Source organism: Thamnophis elegans, chromosome 10 (genome assembly GCF_009769535.1).
Source record: "Thamnophis elegans isolate rThaEle1 chromosome 10, rThaEle1.pri, whole genome shotgun sequence".
Lineage (NCBI taxonomy): Eukaryota > Metazoa > Chordata > Lepidosauria > Squamata > Colubridae > Thamnophis > Thamnophis elegans.
In genome coordinates this window covers 24,324,872-24,352,805 of record NC_045550.1, presented here as the reverse complement: position 1 = coordinate 24,352,805, position 27,934 = coordinate 24,324,872, and the positions used below count along the sequence as shown (strand labels likewise).

The 27,934-nt window shown below is 37.9% G+C and overlaps 1 protein-coding gene across 1 annotated transcript; it reads right to left on the bottom strand.

Moving 5' to 3' along the window:
• Positions 1 to 2,204: 2,204 nt before the first annotated feature.
• LOC116514164 (solute carrier family 2, facilitated glucose transporter member 9-like) lies at positions 2,205 to 27,025 on the bottom strand. The gene is made up of 12 exons (XM_032225634.1): positions 26,981 to 27,025; positions 20,793 to 20,891; positions 20,234 to 20,394; positions 19,287 to 19,411; positions 17,442 to 17,587; positions 16,390 to 16,522; positions 13,552 to 13,739; positions 11,100 to 11,210; positions 5,374 to 5,475; positions 4,826 to 4,901; positions 3,326 to 3,453; positions 2,205 to 2,453 (listed from the first exon to the last, which is right to left on the bottom strand). Exons 1-12 carry the CDS (start codon positions 27,023 to 27,025, stop codon positions 2,205 to 2,207), a joined length of 1,563 nt encoding a protein of 520 aa, XP_032081525.1.
• Positions 27,026 to 27,934: the final 909 nt, after the last annotated feature.

The following is a 27,934-nucleotide window of genomic DNA, read 5'->3' as shown; positions in this document are numbered from 1 at the left end:
GAAACCAAAGAACAGAAGAATCTAGTGGCGAATTGGTTTTTCTTTAATGGATTTATGGCCGGTGGTTACCCTATTTCTTAAATGTTTTAAAGATCTACTTCAACATTCCCTCTGACTCTTTTTAAGTGGGCTGTAAACTAATTTACTATAAATTGGCTTTTTACGATCTGACACTTTTATTGCTTGGCTGTGTTGGTCTAAGATCAGATAAGATCGCACAGCTCCCAGCGTGTTTTTACTTGCAAATATTTTAGAGCTTCTAACTGCGTCACAACATGGCATCGATACATACTCCAAAAAGTTCGTTTCAAATCTTTTTCTCTGCATTTCAAAAGTTGTTTGACTCATATGAAAGATTTGAAAAAAAAATGGACTATTTGACATTAAAATATGAAGAAAAAAGTGAGAACGTTGAATGTTTGAATGTTCCTGAAATACAAATGAAGAATGTGAGAAATGAAGTCTTTCAACTTGCTGACACGCAGGGCGTCTGGTTTATTTCGGAGGGAGAAAGAGATGCAACGCTGGAAAGGGGGGCAGCCATACAGAAGATTTATTTTAAAAGACAGAGCGCAGGAGGAATGAGAAGCATTAAAGAATCTATACTTTATGAAACATCATTTGCAGAATTTTTAATTCCACCCTTGAGAATTAAAGACAAATTGAAAAGTGTAACAAGCCTGGGACAACGTTATTATTTCATCAGAGGCATCCTGAGTAAAAAGGTGCGAAGATATCCCTGTTTGGACTTGCTAATAAAAACATTTGGTAAATCTGTTCCACGAATGGCAATAGGATTAAGAAGGTTTTGTTATTGGAGAGACATAGGCTGATAGATGGAAGAATACAATTTAAAATTAGCTAAATGTAACTACTCTTATTTGTAATAGATATAGCTGAATAATAATTGATATTGATAGTAATGTATATAATGTGGAGTTGTTATGATAAATAATAATTGGATATGAGAAGGGAAGGTTGGAAATATTTTTGGACCATATACAAAGGTTATTAATCACAATAATTGTCACTATTAAAAAATAAAATAAAATATATACAGTTAAATGTTAACTAATATGGGGAAAATGTTACGATATACGATATAATTACATAAAGAAGGGAGAATGATAATAAACTACATTGCATGGAAGATGGAATTTTTGGTATTAAATATTATGGATGTTCAGCTAAAACAGGATATGAGGATTTGATGTTAATAGAGGATTTTACAAACAAGTAAATGAAATGTCAGCATGTGGTTATGGACTAAATCTTTGGCATAGTTAAGGATGAAGGATGTTTAAAAAACTGTAGTCAACTAAAAGTGGAGGTATAATGATGTCAATATGGTAAATATTTGAGTTAAGATATTTGAATTAATATGAAATATGATATGAATTAATTATAATATGAATTAATGGAAGAGATGCACCAAAACATGTTGTAACCAGCTGATATACTTTTTTTTATAATATATATCTGTGTTACTTTTTTTTTTGGTTTTTCTTTTGGTTTTTTTTTTGGTTCTTTTTGTCTTCTTTTTTTTTCCTTCCCCCCCCCCCCCCCCGATTTTTTCTTTTCCCACTGGTGTGGGCATGTATTGTTTAAGAAACAAAAATTATTATTATTATTATTATTATTATTATTATTATTATTATTATTATTATTGTTATTATTATTATTATTGTTATTATTATTATTATTATTATTATTATTTTAATAATAATTATAGTCAAATGAAAATGGATATATGATGATGGTGACATGTATAAATATTTGAGTTAAAATGCTCGAGTTAACATGAACTATGTTTCTTGACTGTGGAAGAGATGCGCAAAAGTCTATTTGTAACCAACTGATACACTTTCTATAGCATGTAAAGAAGGATGTTGTATTTGTTTTAAATTAAAAATTAAAAAACTTTATTAAAAAAAAGAAAAAAAGAAAATAGGCATTCTATCCATTGCATCTGAAACATTTTCACGCAACAGTTATGAAAGTAAAAGAAAGTAGAACATGCTAAAATGAGAGGCAACTTCTCTAGGTTGGAATGAAATGTTGTTCCATTTTTTCGCACAGGATCTTTTTGCATTGACTGGGGTGGGAAAACAAAGAGCCATATCATCTTCCCTTGGCCAGTGACAGAAGACAGTTCATCAAGACGGCTTCCCCTGTGCAGAGAGATAAAGATGAACTGAAGAGCCTCATGGGAGATTCGATCCTGATCCAGATAATTCCAAGGAGCTGTTCTCCAGGGCTCCATAGCCATTTAACTTGATCATCTTGAAAGAATTGGGTAAGTTAGAGAAGAAGGCCGGGCGAGAGGAGGTGAAGAGTTGGCTGATTTCCATAAATGTCTTATTTTTAGTCTCAGGGATGATGAAATACACATATAGTGCAACCAGAAAGCAGATACCACAGAAGACCAGGTAGCAGAAAGCACCAGCTGACATCTGAGATAGAAACAAGGTTGGGTCAGAAGAGATTAAAAGAAACTGGCACTGGCATTCCCCACTGCCCATCACTTAATCCAGTCTTCCCCATTTGGCGGCCTCTAGATATGTTTAAATTTCAGCTCTCACAATTCCCAATTAGTATGGCAATAAGAACATAGGTTAAGAGAGGGTGAATTGGTCCAATATAGGAAGAAACACCATTAGTACGTTGAATATTTAAAGTTATTTCCCTCTAACAGCTCCTTTACTGCTTTACCAATACAATTTAAGAAGCTAGGAAATTCTCTTAAATCAAGTCAAATAATTAGTCCATCTCACTTGGTGTCAATTATAGAGATAATTACAACTATCTGGGAATCACAAGAGGACAGGAGTCTTTTTCCAGCCTTGCTTATTGAATGCCCAGAAATGATGTGCCATGATTGGCTCATTTTTGTTACAAATTCTCTTCTCTGTAACTGAGGATGACTGAGCTCTTGTGATTCCCAAGAAGCTCAGGGAAAATGCCAGCTTTGGAAAGATTGAGTCTTTGCTTCAGGAGTAACTTGATTGGTGCTCCACTAGTATTTTCAATTTGGTTAGAATCCAGATAATCTGTTTCGGTCTAGATAATGTATCCTGTCCCCCTATCAGCCCCAGCCAGACTTGTCTATGATGAAGTATGCTTGATATTGCAATTTTACAATGGGGGGTTCCATTTACTAGTGGGGTTTGGGGCATGATTCTGCACCTAAATGATCTACTCCACCTGTTGATCTATTTGACACTCTCCAACGGCACTTATGCAGGCCAATATACTAAGGAGGCGTTCGTGTGTGAAGCATTATCCTTATTGAGGGAGGCAATCACAGCTCCCAGACCTATGTTACCTGCAAGAAGGGAAACACAAAGCCGACAGTGAAGTTCGAGAGCCAGTTGAGGGACCCACCCACAATATAAGCCGATGGCCGATGTGACTGCTTGAAGAGTTCAGCTGTCATCAGAAATGGGACGCCAGCTGTCAGAGAAAGACTGCGCTCAGTACCAAGTAAATTAGTCAGGGTCCTACTTTACCTGACTCTTGGGAGGAAATGTGTTTGAATCAGATTCAAAACCACCCACTGACAAAACTGGGACTGAAGACAGAATTTTGGAGGGAAGGTAATATAATAGCATTGCTCCTCAGCAAGTAGGATTGTCAGCCTAGTTGCTAAGGCAACAGTGATATGGTTATTTTCCTCTTTGTCCCTCCCCCCCCAGCACTTTCACATGTTTGAGCCATCCGTTCAGTAGCTGAAATTACAGAGCACTTTTCAAAGGGCATGAAGTGTTCCAAATTGTTTTACAATTCAGCTTAGTTCCAGACTCAAACATGTAATACAATGCAGGTACCTTTAAGAAAAGTATTGGCCTGGATCCTGACACTATCCTTTGCCCTGGTGCAAAATTACTGCCCTCTTTTATTCAGCCGCAATTTAAACAGCACAACTGCTTTTTTTTAGAAGCACAGAGTATTAAAATGGTTGTGGGTCCCCCCCCCTCAAGCCTTAATAAAAAATTCTACCCATGAAGTATTCAGAAAAACCACTGAATGAGCATTGCTTACAGATCACCCAGAGTGGGAAGAGAGATATTTTTATTTTAAAAGTCAGATTCATCATTGTTTGTGAACAATGAGCCATTAAAATCCTAATTAAAGATGTAATTACAGCGAATAAATTCTTGGCCGACAATGAGTTATGGATTTGTTAGAGGCTTCACTAATACATCAATTGGGTAAACCAGCTTCCAGCTCGTCTATCATATTTAGAGTGTTCTGCATTTGCCTCTTGGTTAGCAGCATGCCGAGGAATTGCCTCTACAGCACAAAATAAAGGAACAGCAAAACTCAGAGAGGCAACTTACATTTTGACACTTCAAAAGCAAGGTTTTATGACCTTGTGATATACATTAGTTAAATAAATAAAATGAATGAATGAATGGCAAGATATTTTTTGCCTTGTTCTCCTGAATGAAAAGTGGTCTAGAAATATGATAAATAAATACAATGAATGCATGAATGATAAGGCTGGTCATATACATTTCTACACTGTCCTGCTACACCTGATCTTCTGGTAGTCCAAAATTACACAATCAAGGTTACATTATTCCAATGTTAACCAATTCTAAATGCATGTAACAAAATCCGATTTAGGGCAATGCACATAAAAGAAAACCTGTCACTATTCATTCCATCTCTTCAACATACTAATTTATCGAGCATTTTATTAATTTCTTTCTTATTTTTAAGTTTGATGCTAACTGCAATTCTTCTGATGCATGGTAATAGAGAATAAAGCTTTTGGTATCTTTTTATTCCTCAAATACTTTCCCCTGTTCCACAAACCTACCTGGTCCCATGCAAAATCCTGCAATGATCCCAATCACAAAAGCCACACTGATGTAACGCATCCAGGACACACTTGGCTGTAAAAATGACATCCAATTGTTGGGATTTGTTAATGTTCAGTACAAATAGTTACTTTACTCTTAATCACAAAACCCTAAATCTCCTACTCCTACAGTTCTGAATCTGTAGACTCCTAATTATGCGAATTTTATTGTTTCTGTTTGTTTGGAGTGATAGTCAATATTCTGGTGTCCTGGATCTAATTATTCTGTCTTCCTGTTTTGCAACTTGGCTTTTCATATTCTGATTAATATTTCAGAAATGGTAGGATTCCTTTGCATTTTCTCAATTGTGCCCACTTTGATCTTCAGTATGTTTTGCATTCATCCACCAGAGCTTCTTTGTGTTTCTGTTTTAGTTTTAAGATAGAAAAAAGCAGCTTTCACACACAAAAAGTCACTACTGTCACCTCTAAAACCACAGCCTGAAGTGAAAATCAGATTCAAATTAAATTACTTGGTATAATTCTATGCACAAAGATGTTTTTACCTGAAGCACCAGGGAGAGGGTGATGCCAGCACAACAGATGCCCATAAAACAGAAGCCAACTATGAGGAGAGAACGACGTCCCACCTTCTCAATAGTGAAACACTGCAGGAGAAAAGTGGGCACAGGAAGGATGTTGGCTGTTAGGTTTTATGTTTCTACATGCATGTATGTGCTACAAAAGTCTGATCGTTTGGATTTTTAAATTAATGGATTTAATTTGCTCATTTTGAACGCCGGCACATATTTTTTCCACATTCTACTCTTCTCTGAATTTTGCAACAGAGCTGTCAAAATGTATATAGAAATGCATAGATTTGGGAAATATATATCCAAAAGAAAATTGCATGCAAAAATGTATCTATTAAAGAATATTGCATAAAAAAAATAAAAGGACATTTTCTTGGAAATTAAATTATACAACTTTTTGGGAGGCATTGTTACATTTAGTAGTGAAAGGACATGAATACTGACTGCATCAACAAAATTTACATCGATACGGAACTCACCAGGCTAGCACACTGGGAAGATACAACAATGCTACACAGAATTATTGCTAAAGAGTAAATGGGAAAAAATACAATTTTGTGCCATGCAAAAGAGCTAGAATACCAGCGTCTAAAATTCTACTTTGCCCCCCTATAGCTTGGTAGATACCAAGATCCTTTAAAAGAACAATAGGACAACTGAATCTCCTGAATGAAATATTCTAGGATCCAATATGCTTACTCCCTTAAGTATAATGCACTAGAATCAGGTGGGGAGAGAAGATTTAATTGAGGAAGTAGAAATGAAAGCAACATTAGACTATTTAACACTAGAGTTCTTTATTTTAAGGGAAACTGAGCATGGTCCTGTGTGTATCTTAGATTCCAAAAAAGTATACTTTAATAAACTCAAAGCAATTATAACTAGGATCCCATGACAGGAGAACTAATGTAAAAAGAATCTCTGGAGGGAAGAAGTTCTAAACTATCTAAAGTAAGAAAGACTACAAACAATTCCAATAAGTGAAATAATGGACAGCAGAAGCAGCAAATGTGACTAGCAAAAATAGTCAGGAAATAGAAAATGGGACAGATCACAAAGAAATGGATAGCTAATCCAGAACTGAGGGCTAGTGTTAACTAAGGAAAATCTCAGATTGAAATAAGATTAGGGGAGGATTCTAAAACTAACCAAAAAGGTTTCTTTAGACACATACTAAATAAATGGAAAAGGAAAGAATGAGCTACTTAATGAAAACGGCAAAATGCTGACAGGTAACAAAGAAAAGGCAAAATTATTCAATTCCTATTTTGGTTCAGTCTTCTCCAAGAAGAAGATATGTTTTCCATCAGGAAATTGTTCAAAACAGGATAAGAGAAAGGATTGAATGCTTGACTGATCAAACATATGATTCCAAACAATGGTGAGTTTCCTTGAGTAAGTCAGCTGTCTTACCTCCCTTGAAGAAAACAATAGTGTAGCCCCTCCTTTAGAAGCCATCATTTGGAAAATTTCTCTAACCTTCTCATAGTCACTCATGCTAGTCATCTCTTGCTTGGATAATGCAATGTGTTCCACATGGAGCTACCCTTGGAGTCTACTTGGATGCTACAGCTGGTCCAGGATGTACCAGCTTGAGTAGTTATGGATGCATCTCTGTTTGTCCATAGGAAACCATTACTTTGCAAGTTGCCATGGCTACCAATTGGCTTCTAAGTGGAATTCAAAGTCCTAGTTGTCACCATAAAGTTCTTCATGTATCGTATCATGTATAGCAGTAGGACCACTCATGTCCAATTGATTTTGCTCATCTTATACAGCTCATAAACCAGGGGTGAAATGCTACCGGTTCGCCCAAACTGGTAGTAAAAAATGCTACCGTTCGCCTGAACCAGTAGTAAAAGAAATGCTTAACAAAGTTAAAAAAAAAATCCAAACATCAGCTGTGCTGCACGATGGTAGGAACTTTTTTAAAACTTTGTTTTAGCATTTGGGGTGTGTTCTTGCTCCCAGGAGGCTTCCCTGAGGCCTGCTAGGCCAAAAAGGGGTGGGTGGGTGAGGGTCCATTTTTACTCCCAGGAGAGTTCTGTGAGGCCGGCTAGGCTAAAAACAGGGTGGATGGATGGGGGTGCTGCGAAAGAAAAAAAGGAAGGAAGAAAGAAAGAAAGAAAGAAAGAAAGAAAGAAAGAAGTATGGGAGAAAAAAGGGAGGGAAGGGAGAAAGAAAGAAAGAAAGAAAGAAAGAAAGAGAGGGGGGAGGGAAAAAGGAGAGGGAGGAAGAACCACAAACCTGGTACTAAATGCATCTTCAGAGGATATCTTGAAAGAGTACAGCAATCCAGGGCTGGAAAGGACCTGGAGGTCATCTAGTCCAACCCCTTCCAACATTTTTAAAGTGAGTTTCTGTCTTTTGACGCCCCAGTTACATGACTACATATCCATGCCCATTCAGTCACATGATCCCCACTAAGCCATCACCACGGTTCATACCAGAACAGGTAGGAATTTTTTTTAGATTTCACCACTGTGGTAAACTGACCATGTTCCATGTCCCAACAATAAAACAGATGTGATGGGAACTCATAGACTGAGCATCTTTCTGGTCACCCCCTTGGCCATAAAGCATCCCCCTCTTATCCACATGGCTCTGACCTTGATGATTTTTGGGATGCCTCAAAGACTTGATTGCCAGGCAAGCTATGTTTTAGGCTACCGGTACTTTTGATCCTACAGATATTTTAGTTTGGGAGATGTTTTCTTATATGTGGTGTTTAATGTTATTAATTATTTTGCTTTTAAAATGTGTTGATTAATTTACTGTATATTACCAAGGCTGTTTTGATGGTGAAGGTCTTTATCATCTACAATCTTATTTGGCATTATGTAGCATCCACTTGGATAGGGGAAATAAATTGCATAAATAAATGGTAAACATTATATGTTAATTTAATTTTCCAGTACCACATAAATTACATCTAGGATACTGAAGGAACTAGATGATGTTCTGGCCAAGTATTTATGTATTATTCATGAGGACTGGTGAAATGTTATGTGACAGAGGGACAGCAAATCCCTATCTTTAAAAGATCCAGCAAACTACGGATCAGGCAGTCTGAGTTCAATATCCGGGAAGATATTAGATCATAAATTGATTAATCTGTAAGCACCTTAAAAACAATGTATTAATTGCCAGAAGTTAGTATGGATGACTAATTGTATCTTATTATTTTGATCAGATAGTTTTCTTAATAGAATGTGGGAATCTATATTATTATAATATAGCTTTATTTCAGCAAAGCATCTAACAAAATATTCCCTGTAGGCTGATTAGCCAGTTAATAAAATATGGACTGGATGGCATGACACGTAAGCGGATACATAATTTAATTGTTTGAAAATATGACTGAACAATGCGCATCACTAGATCTCATCAAACTTGAGGAATATATTGAGTGAGAGCGCCTACAAGAATCAGTCATGGATATTCTACTCTTAGAAAGGTTTTCCCCCCCTATAGATAGTCCTTGAGTTACAGCCATTAATTTAGTGACCGTTCAAAGTTACAAGGTAACTTGTGACCATTTTTCACACTTATGACTGTTGCAGCATCCCTATGGTCACATGATCAAAGGATGCTTAGTAACTGGCTCATATGATGGTTGCAATGTCCTGGGTTCACCTTTTGTGACTTTCTGACATGCAAAATCAATGGGGAAACCAGATTGATTTAAAAACCGTGTTACTCACTTAATAACTGTATTGATTCATTTCAAAACAGTAGCAAGAAAGATAATAAAATAAGCAAAACTCGCTTAACAACTGTCTTATTTAGGGACAGAAATTTTGGGATCTGGGATCAATTGGGATCGTAACTTGAGGACTACCTGTATTAAAAATTGAATTGAATTGATGCAGGGAATATTTATAAAATCTGCAGCTAGAGACACAGAAGAATATAGGAGTAAAAATCAAAACAGATTAATTATTTAGAAACATGACTTGAAAACAACAAGATGAAATCGATCAGAGTCAATTATAAAGTTCCTCACATAAATCAAATACCTAAAAATGGAATGACATATACTTGGCTTGGCAACAATATTTGTGAAAACAATCTTGGTATATATCTTGACTACTGGGTCTGTTTCTAGGCACCAGAGTATACAGTATAGATGGTTAATATAGAGGTATAATGGAACAGGTTCAGCGAAAGGCAATGAAGATGACCATAGGATTAGGCACCAAGTGCTTCTGACTTCTTGGATGAGAAGCAAAACATCTTCAAGGAAAAACAAAGTCCAGTTGCCATTTGAAAAGGCATCTTTGGGTCTCTATTATATGTGTTCTAGTATGACACTAAAGATTTAATTCATAACTGTAGTTGTACAAGCCTCGTGCTTAGTTTGTGCCTGCCTTAGGGGAGTCTGACAGCTAAAGAGACATATGAAAACATTCTTTAACAACCTAAAAGATGTCATATGGAAGGTCAAGAGTTGCTCTCAGCCATTATAGAGTGCAAGATTTGTAATGACAGATTTAAGTTACGGGGTGGAAGATTCCAAATGAATATTAGGAAATGTTCCAACAGTAAGAACAATGAAGTGAGTTGTCCAAAGCTGTGGTGGCAAACAATCAGAAAGAATCTGGTAGCATCCTTCTCAACAATTTTTAAAAAGATCTAATCCTGATTTCCTTTTATTGCCTCAAGCAGAGGCATGACAATCTTCTACCTGTGTTGCTTTAATTTGGAATCCTGCAGTAAAATTGGAGGTGGTGGTCTGGTGTGGTGTGGAGGTGTTAGACTTGATGTTCTTCCGAGTATGATCTATGAAGCTAAAACGCAGCTGGGGGGGTGGGGTGGGGGGAAAGGAGAGAGTCCTGTTTGATTAGAATTGATGGAAAGGGACTGAGAGGTAGGGATCTGTAGATATATCCCTGGAAGAAAAAAAAAGTCTAGACAATTAGAAATGGCCCATGGCATTATCCCACGATTGGGAAGGGATGCTAGTAAAGGAGATATCCTGGGATGCTGAGTCTATATTGCCAAGTTGGGAGCAAAGAAGCTGCCAGAAGGAAGCCAAAGCAGAGAGGCTGCTGACAGCAGAAAAAATGCCTGTAATTTTATAACCAACCTCAGTGCCTCCATTGGGGGCCATTTTTGTTGGCACTCAGGAGCAATCAGGCTGATGGAGTGATGAGCCTGCCAGAAGCAGACATTGCTGATGGGCAGCAAAGACAGTCAGTGGATGGAAGAGCTACGGGTCTTTGTAAGAGGGAGAGAGATGTGGGTCAAACACAGGCAGCCCTCCTGGCCCAACTGAAAAGCTGTCTCAGAGTGGCTGAAATCTGGAATCAAAGGACTAGCAGCTGTTAAATTAGACTCCTCTACTATAATAACATTCGGGCTTGGATTTTCAGTAATTTATACCTCTGCTCTAGCAAAATAAACAAACCAAATTCCCACAACAGGCATGCGTTTATATTGGGATTACTAGAGTTCTCATCCAAGTTTCTCAAATATTCCAGCTCATGTATTTCTAGAATCCCATATCTTAATATTATTTTGTTTATCCAGGTTTATTTCCCTAGTTGTCCAGCTTTCCCAAGCTGGCTGAGAGCTCTTGGAATTGTAATCCAAACAAATGGTAGACAACAGGTATAAAGGCTGGGATTAATCCAAAGATCACCTAAACAGCATTATTTTTAGGAAGAGACCTTCTACCCCTTCCTCCCCACACTTACGCTTATTAAGCCAGCAACAACCTCAATAGCACCAGTGCCCACGGTAGTGTAAGGGATATCAGGATCAGGAACGCCAGCATTCTCAAATATAGCATTTGTGTAAAACCAGATCTGCCAATGAAGAAGCAAAGACATAAGTATGTGTTGGTCTGGTTTGTATTTAGTTTTCATAACTCTTGGGAAGTTCATCCTGGGAACAGCTCATCAGAAATAGGAAACTATGGCAGTAGATATAAGATTGTTTTGTTATTGGAGAGATACAGGTTGATAGATGGAAGAGTATAATTCAAAATTAGCTAAACTTAGCTAAAACCAGTGGTAATAGGTATAGTTAAATAAAAATTGATAATGATAGTAATGTATACAATGTTGAGCTGTTATGATAAGTAATAATTGGATATGAGAAGGGAAGGTTAGAAATATTTTTGGACTATATATAAAGATTATTAATAACAATAATAATTATAATAAAAAACAAAATTAAATACAGTTAAGTTTTAACTAATAGGGGGATGTTATGATATAGGATATAGTTAAATAAAGAAAGGACAATGATAATAAATTATATACATGGAGGATTAGAAAATTTTGGTATTAAATATTATGGATGTTTAGCTAAAACAGGATATGAGGATTTAATGTTAATGGAGGATTTTACAAATAAGTAAATGAAATGCCAGTATGTGGTTATGTATTGAATCTTGGTATATTTAAGGATGAAGGATGTTTAAATAACTATAGTCAAATAAAAGTGAAGGTATGATGATGTTAATATAGTAAATATTTGAGTTAAGATACTTGAATTAATATGAATTATATTTGATGACAGTGGAAGAGATGCACAAAAGCCTTTTGTAACCAGCTGATACACTTTCTACAATATGTAAAGAAGGAGGAGTTGTAAAATAAATAAAAAAAAAATTATAATAATAATAAAAAAAGAAATAGGAAACTATTGTATAAGTCCAGCCAGTTTTAACAATACATACATCTATTCAGTTTCATTAATACGGCCTTCCTGCCAGCATTTCAGGGTTTCAGGCAGGAATCATATAAATTTGTATAGCCTGGGCAGCAGGGGTGAAATTCAACAGGTTCTGGAGAACCGGTAGCAGAAATTTTGAATAGTTCAAAGAATCAGCAAATACCACCTCTGGCTGGCCCCAGAGTGGGGAGGGAATGGGGATTTTGCAGTATCCTTCCCCTGGAGTAGGGAGGGAATGAGATTTTGCAGAATCCTTCTCCTGCCACGCCCACCAAGCCACGCCCAAAGAACTGATAATAAAAATGTTTGAATTTCACCACTGCTGGGAAGTGAACATGAGACTTTTGCATGCAAAGCATATGTTGTGTTACTGAGCAATAGTTTTCTTCCCTGATATAATACTAATATCTGATTACATTCCCTAATATAATACTAATAATAAGTGGCAATGGAGCTGAAATGGTGTAATAATTAAAAGACTGGAATATTTCCCTTACAAAGAACTGCTATAATATTGGGATTTGTTAATTGAGAGCCAAGATGGCCTAGGGAGTGCATAATAAGATGTTAAGCACGTTGTGAAAATATGAACAGGGAAAAGGTAAGATATCTCCTTTCACAAATACAATTGTTAGAATTCAGGGAGATTTACTGAAACTAAATGGGGAAGCTTCACGAGAAAAATATCTCCTCGCTGAACAAAATGAAACTACTGAACATACCTGAGTTACAAAATTCCAGATGACCACTAGATGGCCAGAAAAAGTTACCGTATATATGCAGCCCGGACTTGGTAGTCTTACTATTGTGGGAAATAGAGCTGAATTACATGATCTCTTAGTCTGATTCTGTTGGCCTCTTATGTTCTTATACACCGTAAACAGCATTTTCAATTTTTGAATACAAATCAGTGGGGCTTAATTAAAACAGTTTGGGACTCTGGCCAACCTTAAATGCCTAGGCTTGAAAGTTAATTAGGATTGGGAGGTTGGAAAAATTCTCAAAATATCCCAAATCATTCCCACAAGGTTGCTTAAAAAGCTACATGGGTACCAAATCACCAACATTTGACTTTCAGAAGTCTATCTATACTTAGTAAAAGTTTGTGTGGGAACATCACTCTATTTTTGTTTTGTATTGAAGTTTCAGAAGTAGGAAATTTGTTCTAGCACACAAAGTTATTGTGAGAATGATCACTCCTAATTATTTGAAATATGCAATGTAAAATGGATTAATGACTTTGGGCTGAACAAACTCTTTTGAGCTATCTATGCTTTTCTTTCATCACAAAGGAGTTGGCAAAAATAGACAGGGAGCTGAGAAAAAAGTTTAATGACAGAGAGGGGAGGGACAGGTCACGATCTACTTGATTCTGAAGTTACAGAAGGTAAAAGAGGATTAGCAGTAGCACCGTATTGTGACTGCACTCTAATCCCAAAGATTATGACCCAGCACATTTGTTCTTACCGCATCAATTCCAGAGAGCTGCATTCCCATGTTGATCACTACTACAGACAGTACTTGCCATCGCACAGAAGGATCTGAGAGCAGCTGCAGTACAGACACAGCTTTCACTGAGGCAAGTGAACGTTTTTCTTCCTCTATCTCCTTAATGGTATCCTGTACATTATGTTTACCAAGGAACAAGCTTAATGCTGTAGGATGAGAACAACATGTTACATTCCAGAGCACTGCAGGATGGGACAAGGGACAACCAATGGAGAGAATGCAATTTCCAAGATTTTCTCGATCCAAGTGACAACATCAAGGGTGGAGGCAAAAGTTGCAACCTTTAAAGTTATATCTCTGCTTTGAATGTAATGTAGATTAATATGCAGATTAATATAGAAAAATGCAGATTCAGTGTAATATATTAATAAAAATATTGCTCATAACCTGTGAAATTCTTACAGCTCCTCAAGGTCAAATTGGTGACCTTCATATGAATTTCAATTCTTACAATTTCCAGCAACGTAGGAGCCGAAATCATAGGAATTCAAGAAACTAGGAAGGCATCAGTTGGAAGGTGGGGGCCTGACAGAATTTATTTTATTGTTGAGCCCATCAGTTTTTGCCTGCTCCGGCAAAAAAAAAGTGTTATTGAACTATAAGAATTGAATAGGTCCACCTGGATAACCTTGGGCAGGTCACCTTCTCTCAATCCTAGGAAAGAAGCAATGGCAAACTACTTCTGAAAATCATTGCCCAGAAACCTGCAGGAACTTCTTGGGTCTCAGAACTGGACACGACTGAATGAAAGTGTGTGTGGGGGGGAGGGACTATAACCACCAACATTTCCTGGTCAGAGGTTGCACTTCGACTGAGTGAAAAGCTTAGGGCTAGGAAAGCAACTCCGTACGATTTAATTTACATGATTACTAAGAGAGAGTGTGTGTGTGTGTGTGCATTTGTGTGTGTGCATTTGTGTGTGTATGAGAGAGACAGACAGACAGACAGACAGATAGACATTTATAGCAATTCAATATAAATATATGATATTAATTTTATCCTTATATCACATAAAAATTTATATCAGTAAATGATTGTTATCAGTGAGGCCAAATCAAGCCTCAGATGACAAAATGCATTAGAATGGCCAGACTTTTAATGAAGCTGCACTTGGCTTTAATAGAGGAAATACAGTAGATAAAAATATGTTGCCATTTGGAATATTGTTAGGTGTTAAATTAATTCTGCTGCATTTTCAAGTGATGGGTGATGTATTAAAGAGGTGCAAAGGGAACTTTAATTACCTGAGAGCCAAAATGAGAAAATGAAGCCAATAATACTACATATTATTGGCTGGAATCTCTAATATGTGAGTTAAATTTAGGACCAAGAATAGAGATTCAGTACTAGACCCAGACAAAGAAGTCAGTTAGATTACTCTGAGCCACTTTTGGGCTAAAAGAACTTCACTGGATGTCTGTTATAATCGAATGGTGTGAATGCCAGCTTGAGGAAGAATTTTTTTAAAAAAAATCTATTTAAAAGGCTTCTATGTCACTTCAGTAATCACAATTCACAATTCAATAGAGATGGCTCATGGAAATAATATAAGAATTAGTCAGAGAAAAACAACAAAAACTTTTCTGACAAACTGGGAACTTATGAAATTTTTGCTGGAAAAAAATAATGTGATGATGTATGGGGTTTTAAGATTAAAAATAATGTGGATTTAAAAAGAGGCTAAAAGAACATGTAGTAATATTGAAGAGGGAGGTGACATCGTAATTATCAAAAAGAAAGATGTAAGTAATTGTATTTCATTTTCTTCCTTCCTTCCTTTTTTTCTTTCATTTGTTTTTATATCTTATATCTTAATAAATAAAAAATAACACCAATACAGTAACAGCAATATAATAAAACTATAACTTACCCATAATAATTATATCCAGATAGAAAAATCGGCCATAATTATCCTTAACTATTGTCAAACCGCAAGTACCATAGATAATCAGAATCTAATATTCCACCTCAGGCACTTTCTATCACTCTGTCTAAGTCACCAAAAGCTCTTAGAAGAATCTGATTTTCCTAATCTTCCTATTAGGAATATAGGGCAGATATTTATCTGGTAGGAGAGAATTCCCAAGGTGGGGACGATCCACAAAGTAAGTTCACCCCTTGCCACTCTTCTGGAAGTAGGAAAAATCAGTATAGCCTTGTAGTCTGTGCCTCAAAAAAACATTCATAGTTCTGTCCTTTATTTGTGAGGTGCTAATACATCTTTGAGACTGGTGAGCTAGAAAGATGCAATTTAATTGAATTTTACATCACTTTTCTGCAACTTGGCACTCCCCAGATCAGTTGGACTATGACTTCTATCATCCCGGGTCTCCAGAGTCAGTTGAGGAGGATGGGCTTAGCACTTAAGATTATAAAAACCAGGAGCTCCTCAAAAAGCACAATCTTGCCAGTTTTATTTTGTTTCAAATGTAAGAGTAATGGAGAGGAGATCCAAAATATTGCATAATGTTCAAATGATCAGATAGGTTAATACTTGGTATTCAAGCAGTACAAACAACAACTTAAACTATAAAGCTCAAACCCTTTTCAGTATTTTGAACTTCCTCCATGTGCCCTTGGAACATATTGGGTAATATTAACCAAGGAGAGAGAAAGTTAATGACAAAAAAGACAACAAAAATAACATTGTTCCTGGGCCTCTCTGGAAGGTGTCTGTAAATGCTTATCAAGTTCTCACCTGGTTCTGATCATGGTAAAAACAGATGAGGCCCAGTACAATCTCTGTTCCTACTTGACTTTGGTTGAGGAACAAATAGCAGCATTTCTTCAGCTTACCTTCAGCAGCTCCATGGACATTATTTTTCTCAATAAGCAAGTAACGGGGGCTTTCAGGAAACCAATTCAGTAGCAAGAGCTGCAGAAAAGCAGGAACCACCACTACAGAGAGGAAAAGAGGCCAATAGGCATCCTAGAAAGAAGATCCCAACAGAAGTGAACAGTAATCCAAATGTTCACTTGTTTATTAGCCTCAACCAAATATAACATGCACTGTAAACAGGGGTTCAACATCTTTGCCTATGATCAGCTTTCTTTCTATAGCTTCTGCCCTTCATCTTCCTTCATGTTTCTCATGAACTGGATAGTATGACTGGATTACTGGAAAAGTGGGTGCATAGCAGTGGTGGGTTGCAGGCGGTATGCCCCTGTACGGGCGTACTGGAGCCTGCCCAGAGCATCAAGTACTGCTCTGGTATGGTGCTCCAAAGGGCCCACCAGCCCGCCTGCACTGCTTACCTGTCTTTAAAGTCTTCGGCGCCTCCACACATGCGCATGGCACGTACAGCGCCTGTGCGACGCTCCGCCAAGCAGCTGGAGCATCGCGGAGGCATTGCTGGACGGCAAGATGCATATGCGTGCTGTGCGCATCCATGTGGACAACGCCGGGCCCGTTCCAACCGGTACAGTTGGAATGGGATCCGGAACCCACTGCTGGTGCATAGGTAGAAATTAGAGTGGGCAGAACAGTATGTATTGTTTCTGGTGTGTGAAAAATAACAGTCTCAAGTAACTGCTCAAAGCCCAAGTGAAAGACTGTATTAACTCACAGGCACATATGCCTTACACAAGGAATAAACAGCTTGACGAGCAGAAACATTGGGAAACAAAAGGCTTTGTGAGCTGCTTGCAGAAGCAGGCAGCATGGAGAAACAGATTGGGCTTCAAGGAAGCCGAATCCATTTACTTATGTAAACCAGTGGGAGAACAACTGTAGGATAGAAAATGGTGCTCTTGCCATTTCTTCAGCTTACTTTCCGAACGACAGACGGACTGCATTTCATTGGGCACCTTAACTCGTTTCATCCAGAAAGTGAAAGTATAGCATTTACCTCTCCCAGGAACTCTGGAAGGCCCAAGACCTGGGCAGAAAAGACACCCAGACAAATGAAGATGCTGGGAACCAGGCCCAGGAATCCCCGGAGGTTCTTTGGGGCAATTTCTCCTAGGTACATGGGCACCACACTGAGACAGATGCCTGACAGAGGGATAGAAAAAGAAGAAAGAGACTCTATTTCCAATATTTTTATATTTAGCTGATATCATACATTATTTTGATAATTTAATCCCATTCTGTAAAAGCCACCCAGAGTTTCTTGTGATTGAGGCAGTATTCAAGCTGACAACTAAATAAAGAAAATAAATAATTAAAAAGTCACCTTTATAGTAAAAAGATAAAACATCTGACACCGTTATAATTAGTTCATTATGGCATGACATTTCTTGAGAAAACAGCCTAATTCAGACTGCTTATGAAATGAATCTGCAGTCAATTACTTAGGAACATGGTAGTTTTTTTTATGACAAGGATTCAATTCCTGAATTAAGAAGATGACATTTTTCTTTTCATTTCAAGACAAGCTCAACAGGGAACTTTATTTGAAAATGAAATAGCTAGTTCAATCTGCTGTCCTTCAAACTGAGCTACACTGCCCATAATTTCTGGTCAGTATCTCACATCACCTGGGAATTTTGGAACCTGTAGTTCAATATACCCAGGGGTGGGCTGCTATGGGTTTGGCCAGGTTCGGGAGACCCCTTAGCAACCATTATGGCTGGTTTGGAGAACCTCCAAATCCCACCCTGGCTGGCCCCACCCACCCTGCCCCTCCTCTACTAGGAGTCTCCTTGCACCCCATTTTGGATGCGAGGTAAGTGCAAGGCCCACATGGAGGCTCAAGGAGGAGGAAAACAGGCCTCCCAAAAGTTCAGGAAAGCCAGAAACAGGCCCGTTTCCAGCCTCTGGAGGACCTCCAGAGCCTAGGGGAAGCAGTTTTCACCTTCCAAGAGGCCCGAGTAAAGCCACTGGGAAAGGTGAAAACGCCTCTCCCCCCCAATGGTGTAGGAAGCCAACTAGGCCACGTCCACCATGGCCACGCCTATCCAGCAACCTGGCAGAGAACCCATTGCTGAAATTTTTGAAGCTCACCCCTGGAGGTGGAGGACACTAAGATGGAAAAGGCTGGCATAAATGCTATTTTGTAGTGGTTGCTTATTTTCTGGTTGCCAGAAGGTACAGAGCCCCAAAACCAGTACATGGGGGTGAGAGAGGAAAAAGGAATTGTTTTCCATCTAACACTGAGACCTGCACATTTGTTGCATATATGCCCATTGATTTGACAATCATTTATTATTATGCCTACAAGCAATGGTCTTTATATAATTTAGGACTGCTTTCGCTCAGAACGATAATTTTGTTTATTTTCTTAATTAACTTTACATTTGCATAATGACAATCCTATACATTGTAAACACAGAGAAATCTTGTGCAACGCAAAGAGTGGGGGGGGGGGCAGAGATAGTCTCTCTAAATTCTGCAACAGTTTGTAGCTTCAATAAAAGCATTCCAAAACCACAATGGGATTCAAAGATCAATGCTTCTATAAAAACATTGCAAAAACCAATTCTCATGCTTGACTTGCTTTATGGAAACAAAAGGGAGAAAGTATAATGATGCAGCAAGAGAGGTCCTTGGTAGTCTCTGAGCTTGGTTGTTTTCTTGCAGATGTCTCATTACCCAAACTAGGTAACATCATCAGGATTAGCACTGATGGTGTTACCTAATTTGGGTAATGAAACATCTGCAAGAAAATAGCTAAGCTCAAAGACCACCAAGATCCCCTCATTTTAACCCTGAGCTACAAATATTCTCCTTTATTAATGCAGCAAAATCCTACCAGAATGAATCCCTATGATGAAGCGTCCCAAAATGACCATTTCAGGGGATCCCAAGTAGCGGCTGAATCCCATTAACATGCCAGCCAACAGAACAAGGAAGTTGCTACGGATCAAAGTGCCATTCCTGGTAATGAAAAGACAAAAATTGTAATTGTTCTCATATTTTCTCTTCTCCTTCTGCCTCCCCAAAATTGTCTTACCATAACCCCTTTTCCTTTTTATCCTAAAAGAGATTGGCATTCCCCTTTTTTAATTCCAATGAGGACTATTTATCAGATGGAATCAGAAATAAACTGGCCAGCCGAACAATTCACGGTACCTGTGTAGCTAGTTAATTACTCTGATACCAAAAACTTAAGAGTAAAAAAAGAAGAGCTTGCTGGAGCATAAATACAGATATTGTTCTTATGACAGCATAATTGATTCAGAGAAACTTTAAATTAAATGCAGGGCATGACTGAAAGGCGGGCAAAAAGGAACAGGTCAGGCTTTTCTCGGTACGTCAAGCTGATTAACTCAATTATCTATTTAATTATTTTCATTATTTAAATTCCTCCTTTAACAAAATGAAGTTCTAAGACAACCCAAGGACAATAAAAGGTGCTCATTTATCTTGAAAGTTAATAAACAGCAAATATATTTAAATACTTTAATATACTATATAAGCAAGTTTTCTTTTCCTGGTAATTTTCTTACCTATTGTTCTACAGCAAATATCATATTATCCATGCAGAATGAAAATTGTAATCTATCACACTTGAGTGGGACCATCAGATTAGAAAAAAATGTCCTAGGCGTGGCAGTGATTTCAGGATACATCAGGTATTGTTGCTAGCTTGCAAGCTCTCTATGTATAATTGAGAATCACTGCCTTATCTTTTAGTTCTTATTACATTCATTGGTTGCCCATCTTACCACAGGGTAACTCTTGTTGCACAGCTCTTACCTCCCATATTGGGTGACCAGAATTCCCACAGGAAATGACCCCACCAAGCCTCCCAGGGCAAAAATAGAGACAGTCAGGGAGTACATGAGAGTGAGGGGTCCTTGTGCCAGGCCCTGCCCATAGCGTTGGTACCATGTTGCATTGTAGAAGGCTTTGATGTGCTGCAAAAGGAGGGAAAAGGAGACTGATAAAGAGAAGATTGCCACAATACTAGCTCCACATTTACCATGGTCAATTTTCGCAATGCCTGGGTCAACTGAAGGCCAGGGATGCCTGGAGGGGATAATATCAATCAAAACACTGAAGCACTGGAAAAAAAGAAGAGAGCTACAGTAGCTCCTGTTAAGGTCAGGAAACCTAAAGGGCTTTCTGCCAGATCAGTGATGGGAAATCTTGATTGTTTCTGACTGTAGCTTCGTCAACCCAGTCAACAAAGTCAATGGTGAGAAATATTGTGAATTATAGTTCACGAACAACAGGCCAATCCGTTGAACCACTGCATTGTTCTACTTGTTTAGGAGAAGAATAATTTCACTTTCCACCTTCTATTCTGCCTTACCACTGCTGGAGAGTTTACCACAGCAAGATTGAAGCCATACAGCATGGAGGACCCAAATGATGACAGGAGTGTAACAGCAAGAAGTGGAAAGGTCAGATGCTAGGAGAGACAAATAAGAAAAGTCAGGTCAGAAAAGGAAATATATGATTTCTCAAAATTCTACTGTCATCTGTAAGAGTCATCCTAAATAAGCTTCCTTAAGTCTGATACCTTTTACATAAGATGGCATTACAGTTCCCAGAATTCCCAGATAGCAATTAGATAGTACAAAATATGTCAGAGGGAGGAATACAAGTTTATTCAAGGATGGAGATTGGTCCACAATGGGAATTAGGCATGCCTGTAGCCAGTCTATAAATAGAATCTTTCCATTATAGCTAAAGCTGAACATTGAATTTGGGACTAGAGAAAATGGACAGACATTGACTAAATCTTAAATATCATGGCAATAGATTGTAGTGTATATTTAGAATGTGATATTGGACAAACATCTTAGGTAGAATAAGAAACTACTTTACAACTTATTTAAACATTTAATATTTCTTTTATTATTTTAACCAAATGGGTTTTCCATCTGTCACCTGCAGTCTTAATTCTGATTTCCAATCACAAATCATATTGAAAAAAATCCAATCATAAACTTACACTACGAAGGTGAAACTTTAAAAAAGCATCAATGCTTCAATACAAATGTCAGCATACAAGACAAAAAAGAACTATGGGATATCCACTGCATAACTGTACAATAGATCAATAGCAATAGCAATAGCAGTTAGACATATACCACTTCATAGGGCTTTCAGCCCTCTCTAAGCGGTTTACAGAGTCAGCATATTGCCTCCACAGTCTGGGTCCTCATTTCACCCACCTCGGAAGGATGGAAGGCTGAGTCAACCTTGAGCCGGTGAGATTTGAACTGCTGAACTGCAGATAGCAGTCAGCTGAAGTGGCCTGCAGTACTGCACCCTAACCACTGCGCCACCTCGGCTCCTTGTGATCAGCCTGTGCTCTTGCGTTATCCTCAACGTTTTCTGGAAAACCATTTTCCCCTTTATGCTGGAAAGAGAATAGTGATGAGGCAGGCAGATGACCTTGGGGAGAACCTTCTACAATAGGGTTTGCATGATTAGCGTTCTTTATTTTTCATTGCCACCATTACACTTCAAATAGCCAGAAGACATGGACCTGATCCTCAGGATGAAGCTTGAAATGTGAAAGTAACTACTCTGAATTGGACCCCAAAATGAAAAATAAATAATAGAAAAGATGTATTCTTTCTAGTGAAATTTCTGGTATTTGTGGGATCAACTGAGTGCTCATCAAAATACACTGAATAAACTAAACTAGATGTTACAGATAGTGCTCCACTTAAGACCATAAAGGACTGTGCCCATCATGGTGTAAGTTGTAATAGCTGTAAAATGGTCCACCCATGTGACTAACCTGATTTTATTACCTTCTTTACAGCAATCATTAAGTGAACACTATGGACATGATTACTGTGATTCTTAAATGAACCAGTGGTTTGTTATGGGCCGGTTTTGTCAAAAACAACTAATTTTTTTTCAAAGGTTTGGCTTCCTAAAAATCGTTTGATGATTATGATAGACCCCTTCAAACTGAAAATAAATATAATTTCAGAATGACTGTATTATGTAAGACTCTTGAGAAATATGAAATTGACTTTTTAATGGCTGTACTGTATTTAATCACATAATTTTTCTGACACACTGCATGAGTTCAACAGGTTAAAAGTGTTTTGCTACTGATTTTTATTTCTACTCAGCGTCTGGTGCAACTTGCTGCAGTCTCAAACAATAATCAGCCAGCATTGTTGGATTCCTGTTGCCCTGATACTATTTTTCTATTATGACAATGTCCTGGTGAAACTTTCACCATATTCATCACTGACTGCATCTAAATTTTGTGGAAAGAAGTTCAAATGTTAATGCAGAAAATGAATCTTCAGTGCCCTTCATGGTCTTGTATGCTGTAAGAAATTTGTCAACCAGCTGAATGTAGTTTGGTGCTCGGCAGTTGCCCAAAAAATTCTCAATTCTCAAATGCTTTCCCAGAGATTTTCTCTAGGTCCATCAGCAGATCTTCAAACTGCTTGCTATTGATGATGTATCTGATCTGTGGACCAACAAAAATGCCTTTCTTAAACTTGGCATTAATTATTATTGGAAACATCTGTCTCAATTAACAAAAACCTTCACCTTCTTTGTTGATCACTAGCAAAAAAATTTCCATCAGTCCACGTTTTATATGAATAAGAGGCAAACATTTCTTTGTTGAACAACAAGCAGTTCATGCATCACATTTTTCTGCCCTGGAACCAAATCCTTTTGGAATGTCCATTTCTTTATAAAATAATGTAACACTTTTGCATGGCTTTCCTATTCACATATGTAACAACAGTACTTGGTATATAAAGCTGCATTCCAAAGAGCAGAGCCACTATTTTCAGATCTCCTCAGATACACCAGTTGTACTTGGTGTACTGAATGCACTTCAACAATAGTTCCATGTTTTCGTATGCTTCATTCAGGTGTAAAGCACAGCCAACACATATTGAAGGGTGTATATTACCATTGTATAAAAACAGAAGATTTCTATAAAATGGTATGTGATAGGTTATGTTACAGTTATTTTTGTGATTAGCAGCCAAAAATCCATAAGATACATCCAAAAGGGTTCAGGAAGCATATTCTTTGCTGTCCGGTGAAATCAGAAGTAAATGCTGTTTTTTGGCAAAAACATCATAAAATGCAGTTTTTTGGCTGTGAGACAGTGTAAATGACTGGAAATGTGGGCCGGTGGCTGAGTGCCCAAAATATGATCACATGACCATGGGCAGGTAGCCATGGGAACTTTGGAACTGGAATTTCCCATGTAAGTATCTCCAGGGAGGCCTATTGTAACTTCAAAAGGTTGTTAAGTGACCAGCCATATATCGAGGAACACCTATAACACTCCATGAGCAATAGTGGCATTATCTGCCTTCTCCAATGCACTCAGGAGCCATAAAAACCTAAGCTGATAGAAGTCACACCTGACTAGAGGATCACCCAAGAATAGCTCTAAATTGTTAGCCAAGCTCTGGAAAGCAAAATGCAGCTCCATTGTGCCAGGTCAACTGGTCATATTTCAATACTGTATATTATTTAACCTTTTGGAAAGAAGGAAAATACTTATAATGAGAAGAAATGGAAGAGAATATCATAAAAAGAAAAAAATCTTTGAACCCATTTAACTAATACAGAACACTGGAGAGAAAGAAAGAGCCAGGTATTTAGCTAGTATTTGTCAGGAAATATAGCGAGACAATATTGTAACATGTTTTATATTACCCAACTTAATACCACTGAAATTGCTGAGAAAGATGTGCAGAAATTTTCTCTAAAGCAACCTCTAGCAGCTAAGATGGACCTATTTCTCCCCCTTCCCAGATAGATCCCACACATGGATACAACACAAGAGTGAGGATATTGTAAAGGCGGCATTAAGAAAGGATAGATTATTCTTGTAGGTATAGGAGCATGTGACTCAATCGAAGAGAGAGAATTAGTAAAAATACAAGAAGAGGAAGGAGTAAGATGGTGGAAAGGAAAATGATTTATTCTTGCCTTCCTTAACCTCCTGAAGTTTTGACTTAGTTTTTTCATGCTTGCCCAATATATGAAGCCACCAAATCATTACTATGTGCATCCACATTTACTATACCCTCCAGAGTTATATCAGGTTCCATTATGGGCAACATGTTTGTGAGTTGCACAACAGAGCAATAGCAATAGCAGTTAGACTTATATACACTTCATAGGGCTTTCAGCCCTCTCTAAGCGGTTTACAGAGTCAGCATATCGCCCCCACAGTCTGGGTCCTCATTTCACCCACCTCGGAAGGATGGAAGGCTGAGTCAACCTTGAGCCGGTGAGATTTGAACCGCTGAACTGCAGATAGCAGTCAGCTGAAGTGGCCTGCAGTACTACACCCTAACCACTGCGCCACCTCGGCTCTTGGGCAATGTGGTAACCACTGAACTTGGCCAAAAATGAATGCACAGCGACAGATTATTGGAGCTACAGCTAATCAACGTTCCAGGCTAAATGGTACCTATTAGCCTATATTAGTTCAGCATTTACTTTCTTCATGGTTGCCTATTTTATACCTTACTATTGGCTTCAGAACTCTTGGAAGTTCTTGAGCTATTAAAGTATGATAGTTAGATCCTAAAAAGCTGGCTTCTATGTATCCGAATGTACAGCCTAAATGTTGGAGATGTGGTTCTCTCGATGCTACATATTTTCATATATGGTGGACTTGTCAAAAGGTTAAGGCATTTTGGATAAAAATCTGGTGGATCATGCAAAATATCTTTAAAAGAAGGATAAAATTTACTCCTCAGTTATTTTTACTAGGTATATGTACTGACTTTACAGCGGTAGAGACCAACTTGGTTCTGCACCTAATAACGGCAGCAAGACTGTTGGTGGCGCAATACTGGAAGAAGGAAGACTTGCCTACAACTCAAGAATGGACATTGAAAGTTACAAACCTAGCCGAGATAGCTAAAATATCGGCATATCTTAAAGACCACTCAAATGAGAGATATAAACGAGACTGGAAAAAATGGATTGACTATACACAAAACAAATACGGGACTAAGAAATTCCAGATAGCCTATGCTTAAGATTAGGAATAATTTAAACTGCTTAAAGTTTGTGCAACAGCAAGAAGCTGAGTTCAACGCAGAGATGTTATTGACTTTCTTTTTTTTAAATTTCCTTTGCCTTAATATATTTTAGACTGTGTTTGTTAAAAAGCTACACCGTGTACGGGCTCTGGGAAATCGGGGGGGGGGGGGAAGGGAGGTGGGGTCTTAGGGGGGAGGAGGGGAGGGGGGATATATAGTATGTGCTAGATACTAAAGTAATACGATTGCACTTGTATACTGTTGCTCTTTAATTCCAGTGTAAAAATAGGACAAGCTGAATATATTAATAGATAGTAGAAATACACCGAAGGGAGGAGTAGAGGGAAAGAAGAAAGAGGGGTAGAGAGGGTGGGAGAGAGGATTGGAGGGAGGGTGAGAAGGAAGGGAGGGAGTGTATTGGGAGAGAGGCTTGGTAGAGGGGGAGGGGAAGTAGGGTAGAGGGGAATGATGGTGGGAAGACGGAAAGTTGGAGGGGGGTGAAAGAAAGGGTGTATGGAGGGTCGAAGAGGTACATTGGGTTTCTATTTTGGGGGGTATTATTGACAAGAGGAATGGCTGTGTTTATTGTTTAATGTTATATGGCCCCGGTTCTGTACAGTATATGTGTGACTGTAAGAAAATGAAAATGGAAAATAAAACTATCTATGCAAAATTCAAAGAAAAAAAAAGTATGATAGTTCTGCCAAATTTGGGAAGTTTTACCATCACTCATTGGCTTGGAGCAATTATTAGTAGTAATAGCAATTGCATTTAGACTTATATACCACTTCATGGTGTTCTCTAAGTGGTTTGCAGAGTCAGCATATTGCCCACAACAATGGGGGGGGGGGTACTATTTTACCAACCTCGGAAGGATGGAAGGCTGAGTCAACCTTGAGCCGATGAGAATCGAACTGTCAAACAGCTGGCAGTAGGCAGTCAGCAGAAGTAAGCATTCTAACCACTATGCCACAGCTCTTATATATTAATCAGCAATATATACAAACATTTTTTTTAAAATCCTCCCAAAGATTGAAAGAAAATAAATAGGGGATGAATTTAGAACAAGGATGAATAACTTTCACCGAAACTCATTTCAACCAACTATTCAGCCAACTATATACAATATGATTTGAAAAATCCCAAGGTTAGGGCATTATTTCCCAAAGACCTACTTAGCAGTAATATAAATACATATTGTTATTTCAGAGAAAGTGACCACTGCAACTGGAAAAATCTTAAATGCTCAAATCTATCCTACATTTTGGTTTTAAATTTTTCAAGCTACTAGGAGAGCAGGAAGCCTATTCCACACAACCCAGATCACAGAGTAGCTGGGAAAATAGTCTTGGCCTAGATTCTTAGATGGAGTGCATTAAAATTCCAGATGACTACTTGAAAAATGGTGGATCATAAGACCGCTCCTCCTTGAAAAGAAAAAAAACTGGGCAAGTGGCAAATAAAAAAGTAAAAAACAGCAACAATCACTTACCCTTGTAATCTTTCTTAGGAATGCAGAAGGGGGGCTGTTGTCCATTTGTGAAAGATAACCCGGCATCTTATGACTTGAAAATATGGTACAAGCTTGGTAAAAAGAAGGGGAATTGCCTGGTTGGGAGCTGCGCAGTCATTTCAGTAAGTTATGAATAGAACTTTTCGTGAGAAAAAGAAATTTGAAGGCAGAAAAAAATAATAGAACGTTGTAAATAAACTCCTACCTAAGACTGGAAACTCCCAGGCTCTGCCAAATGACAGACAAGAAGGAAAAGTTATTTACACTGGAGCCAAACTAAGTAAAGAATGGATGTAAGAAGAAAGATGCAAGATGGGTAAGAAAAGTTTTCTTTTAGATAACTTAATAAAAAGAGGACCCAATCACATGATGGACAAAGCGAATCTTATTAGGTATTTGGAACTGCCCAGCCCAGAGCACAATTAACTATCTCTGTGCTTGGATGTTAACTGCTGCAAGGAGAAGAATGTATTGAAGCAGGCTTTTTTTTTTAATGACATTGCATAAACAAATATCAGACTCACATTCTAATCAACCAAGCTTGATTAAACGCCACAGGAATCTATGTTTAGTCTGACCTAAATAATGTTGCCATGTTCTTTCTTACCATTCCTTGGAGTTTAAGCATGTTTCTTGACCTGTTTCATTTTATGATATATACAAACACAGTGGCATAGTATGTGCCCAGTGGTATATATACATACAGAGCACAACATCCACAGCCAAATGTGAATGATGAAAATAGGGATGAAATAAGCCACTTAGCTATTCCTTAATTTTGTATCTTGGTTTATTCCGTTTTGGACTATATCATCCCATAGCTTTCCAAATCATCTATAATTCCAAAGTCACATGGAATCTTCAAATCACTTCCTGCAGTTTTTTTCCATCAACTGCAATTACTGAAGATTTTCCTTAATTTGGAGCAGGAAA

Bases quoted from the DNA above. Each gene is read 5' to 3' on its own strand.
- LOC116514164 (XM_032225634.1), bottom strand. From the start codon at position 27,025: ATGGACAACAGCCCCCCTTCTGCATTCCTAAGAAAGATTACAAGG. The intron at 19,412-20,233 runs GTAAGAGCTGTG...TTTCATTACCAG, and splicing joins CTGGTCACCCAATATGGGAG to GAATGGCACTTTGATCCGTA. The intron at 3,454-4,825 runs GTAGGTTTGTGG...TTTCTCTGACAG, and splicing joins AGGATTTTGCATGGGACCAG to CTGGCGTCCCATTTCTGATG.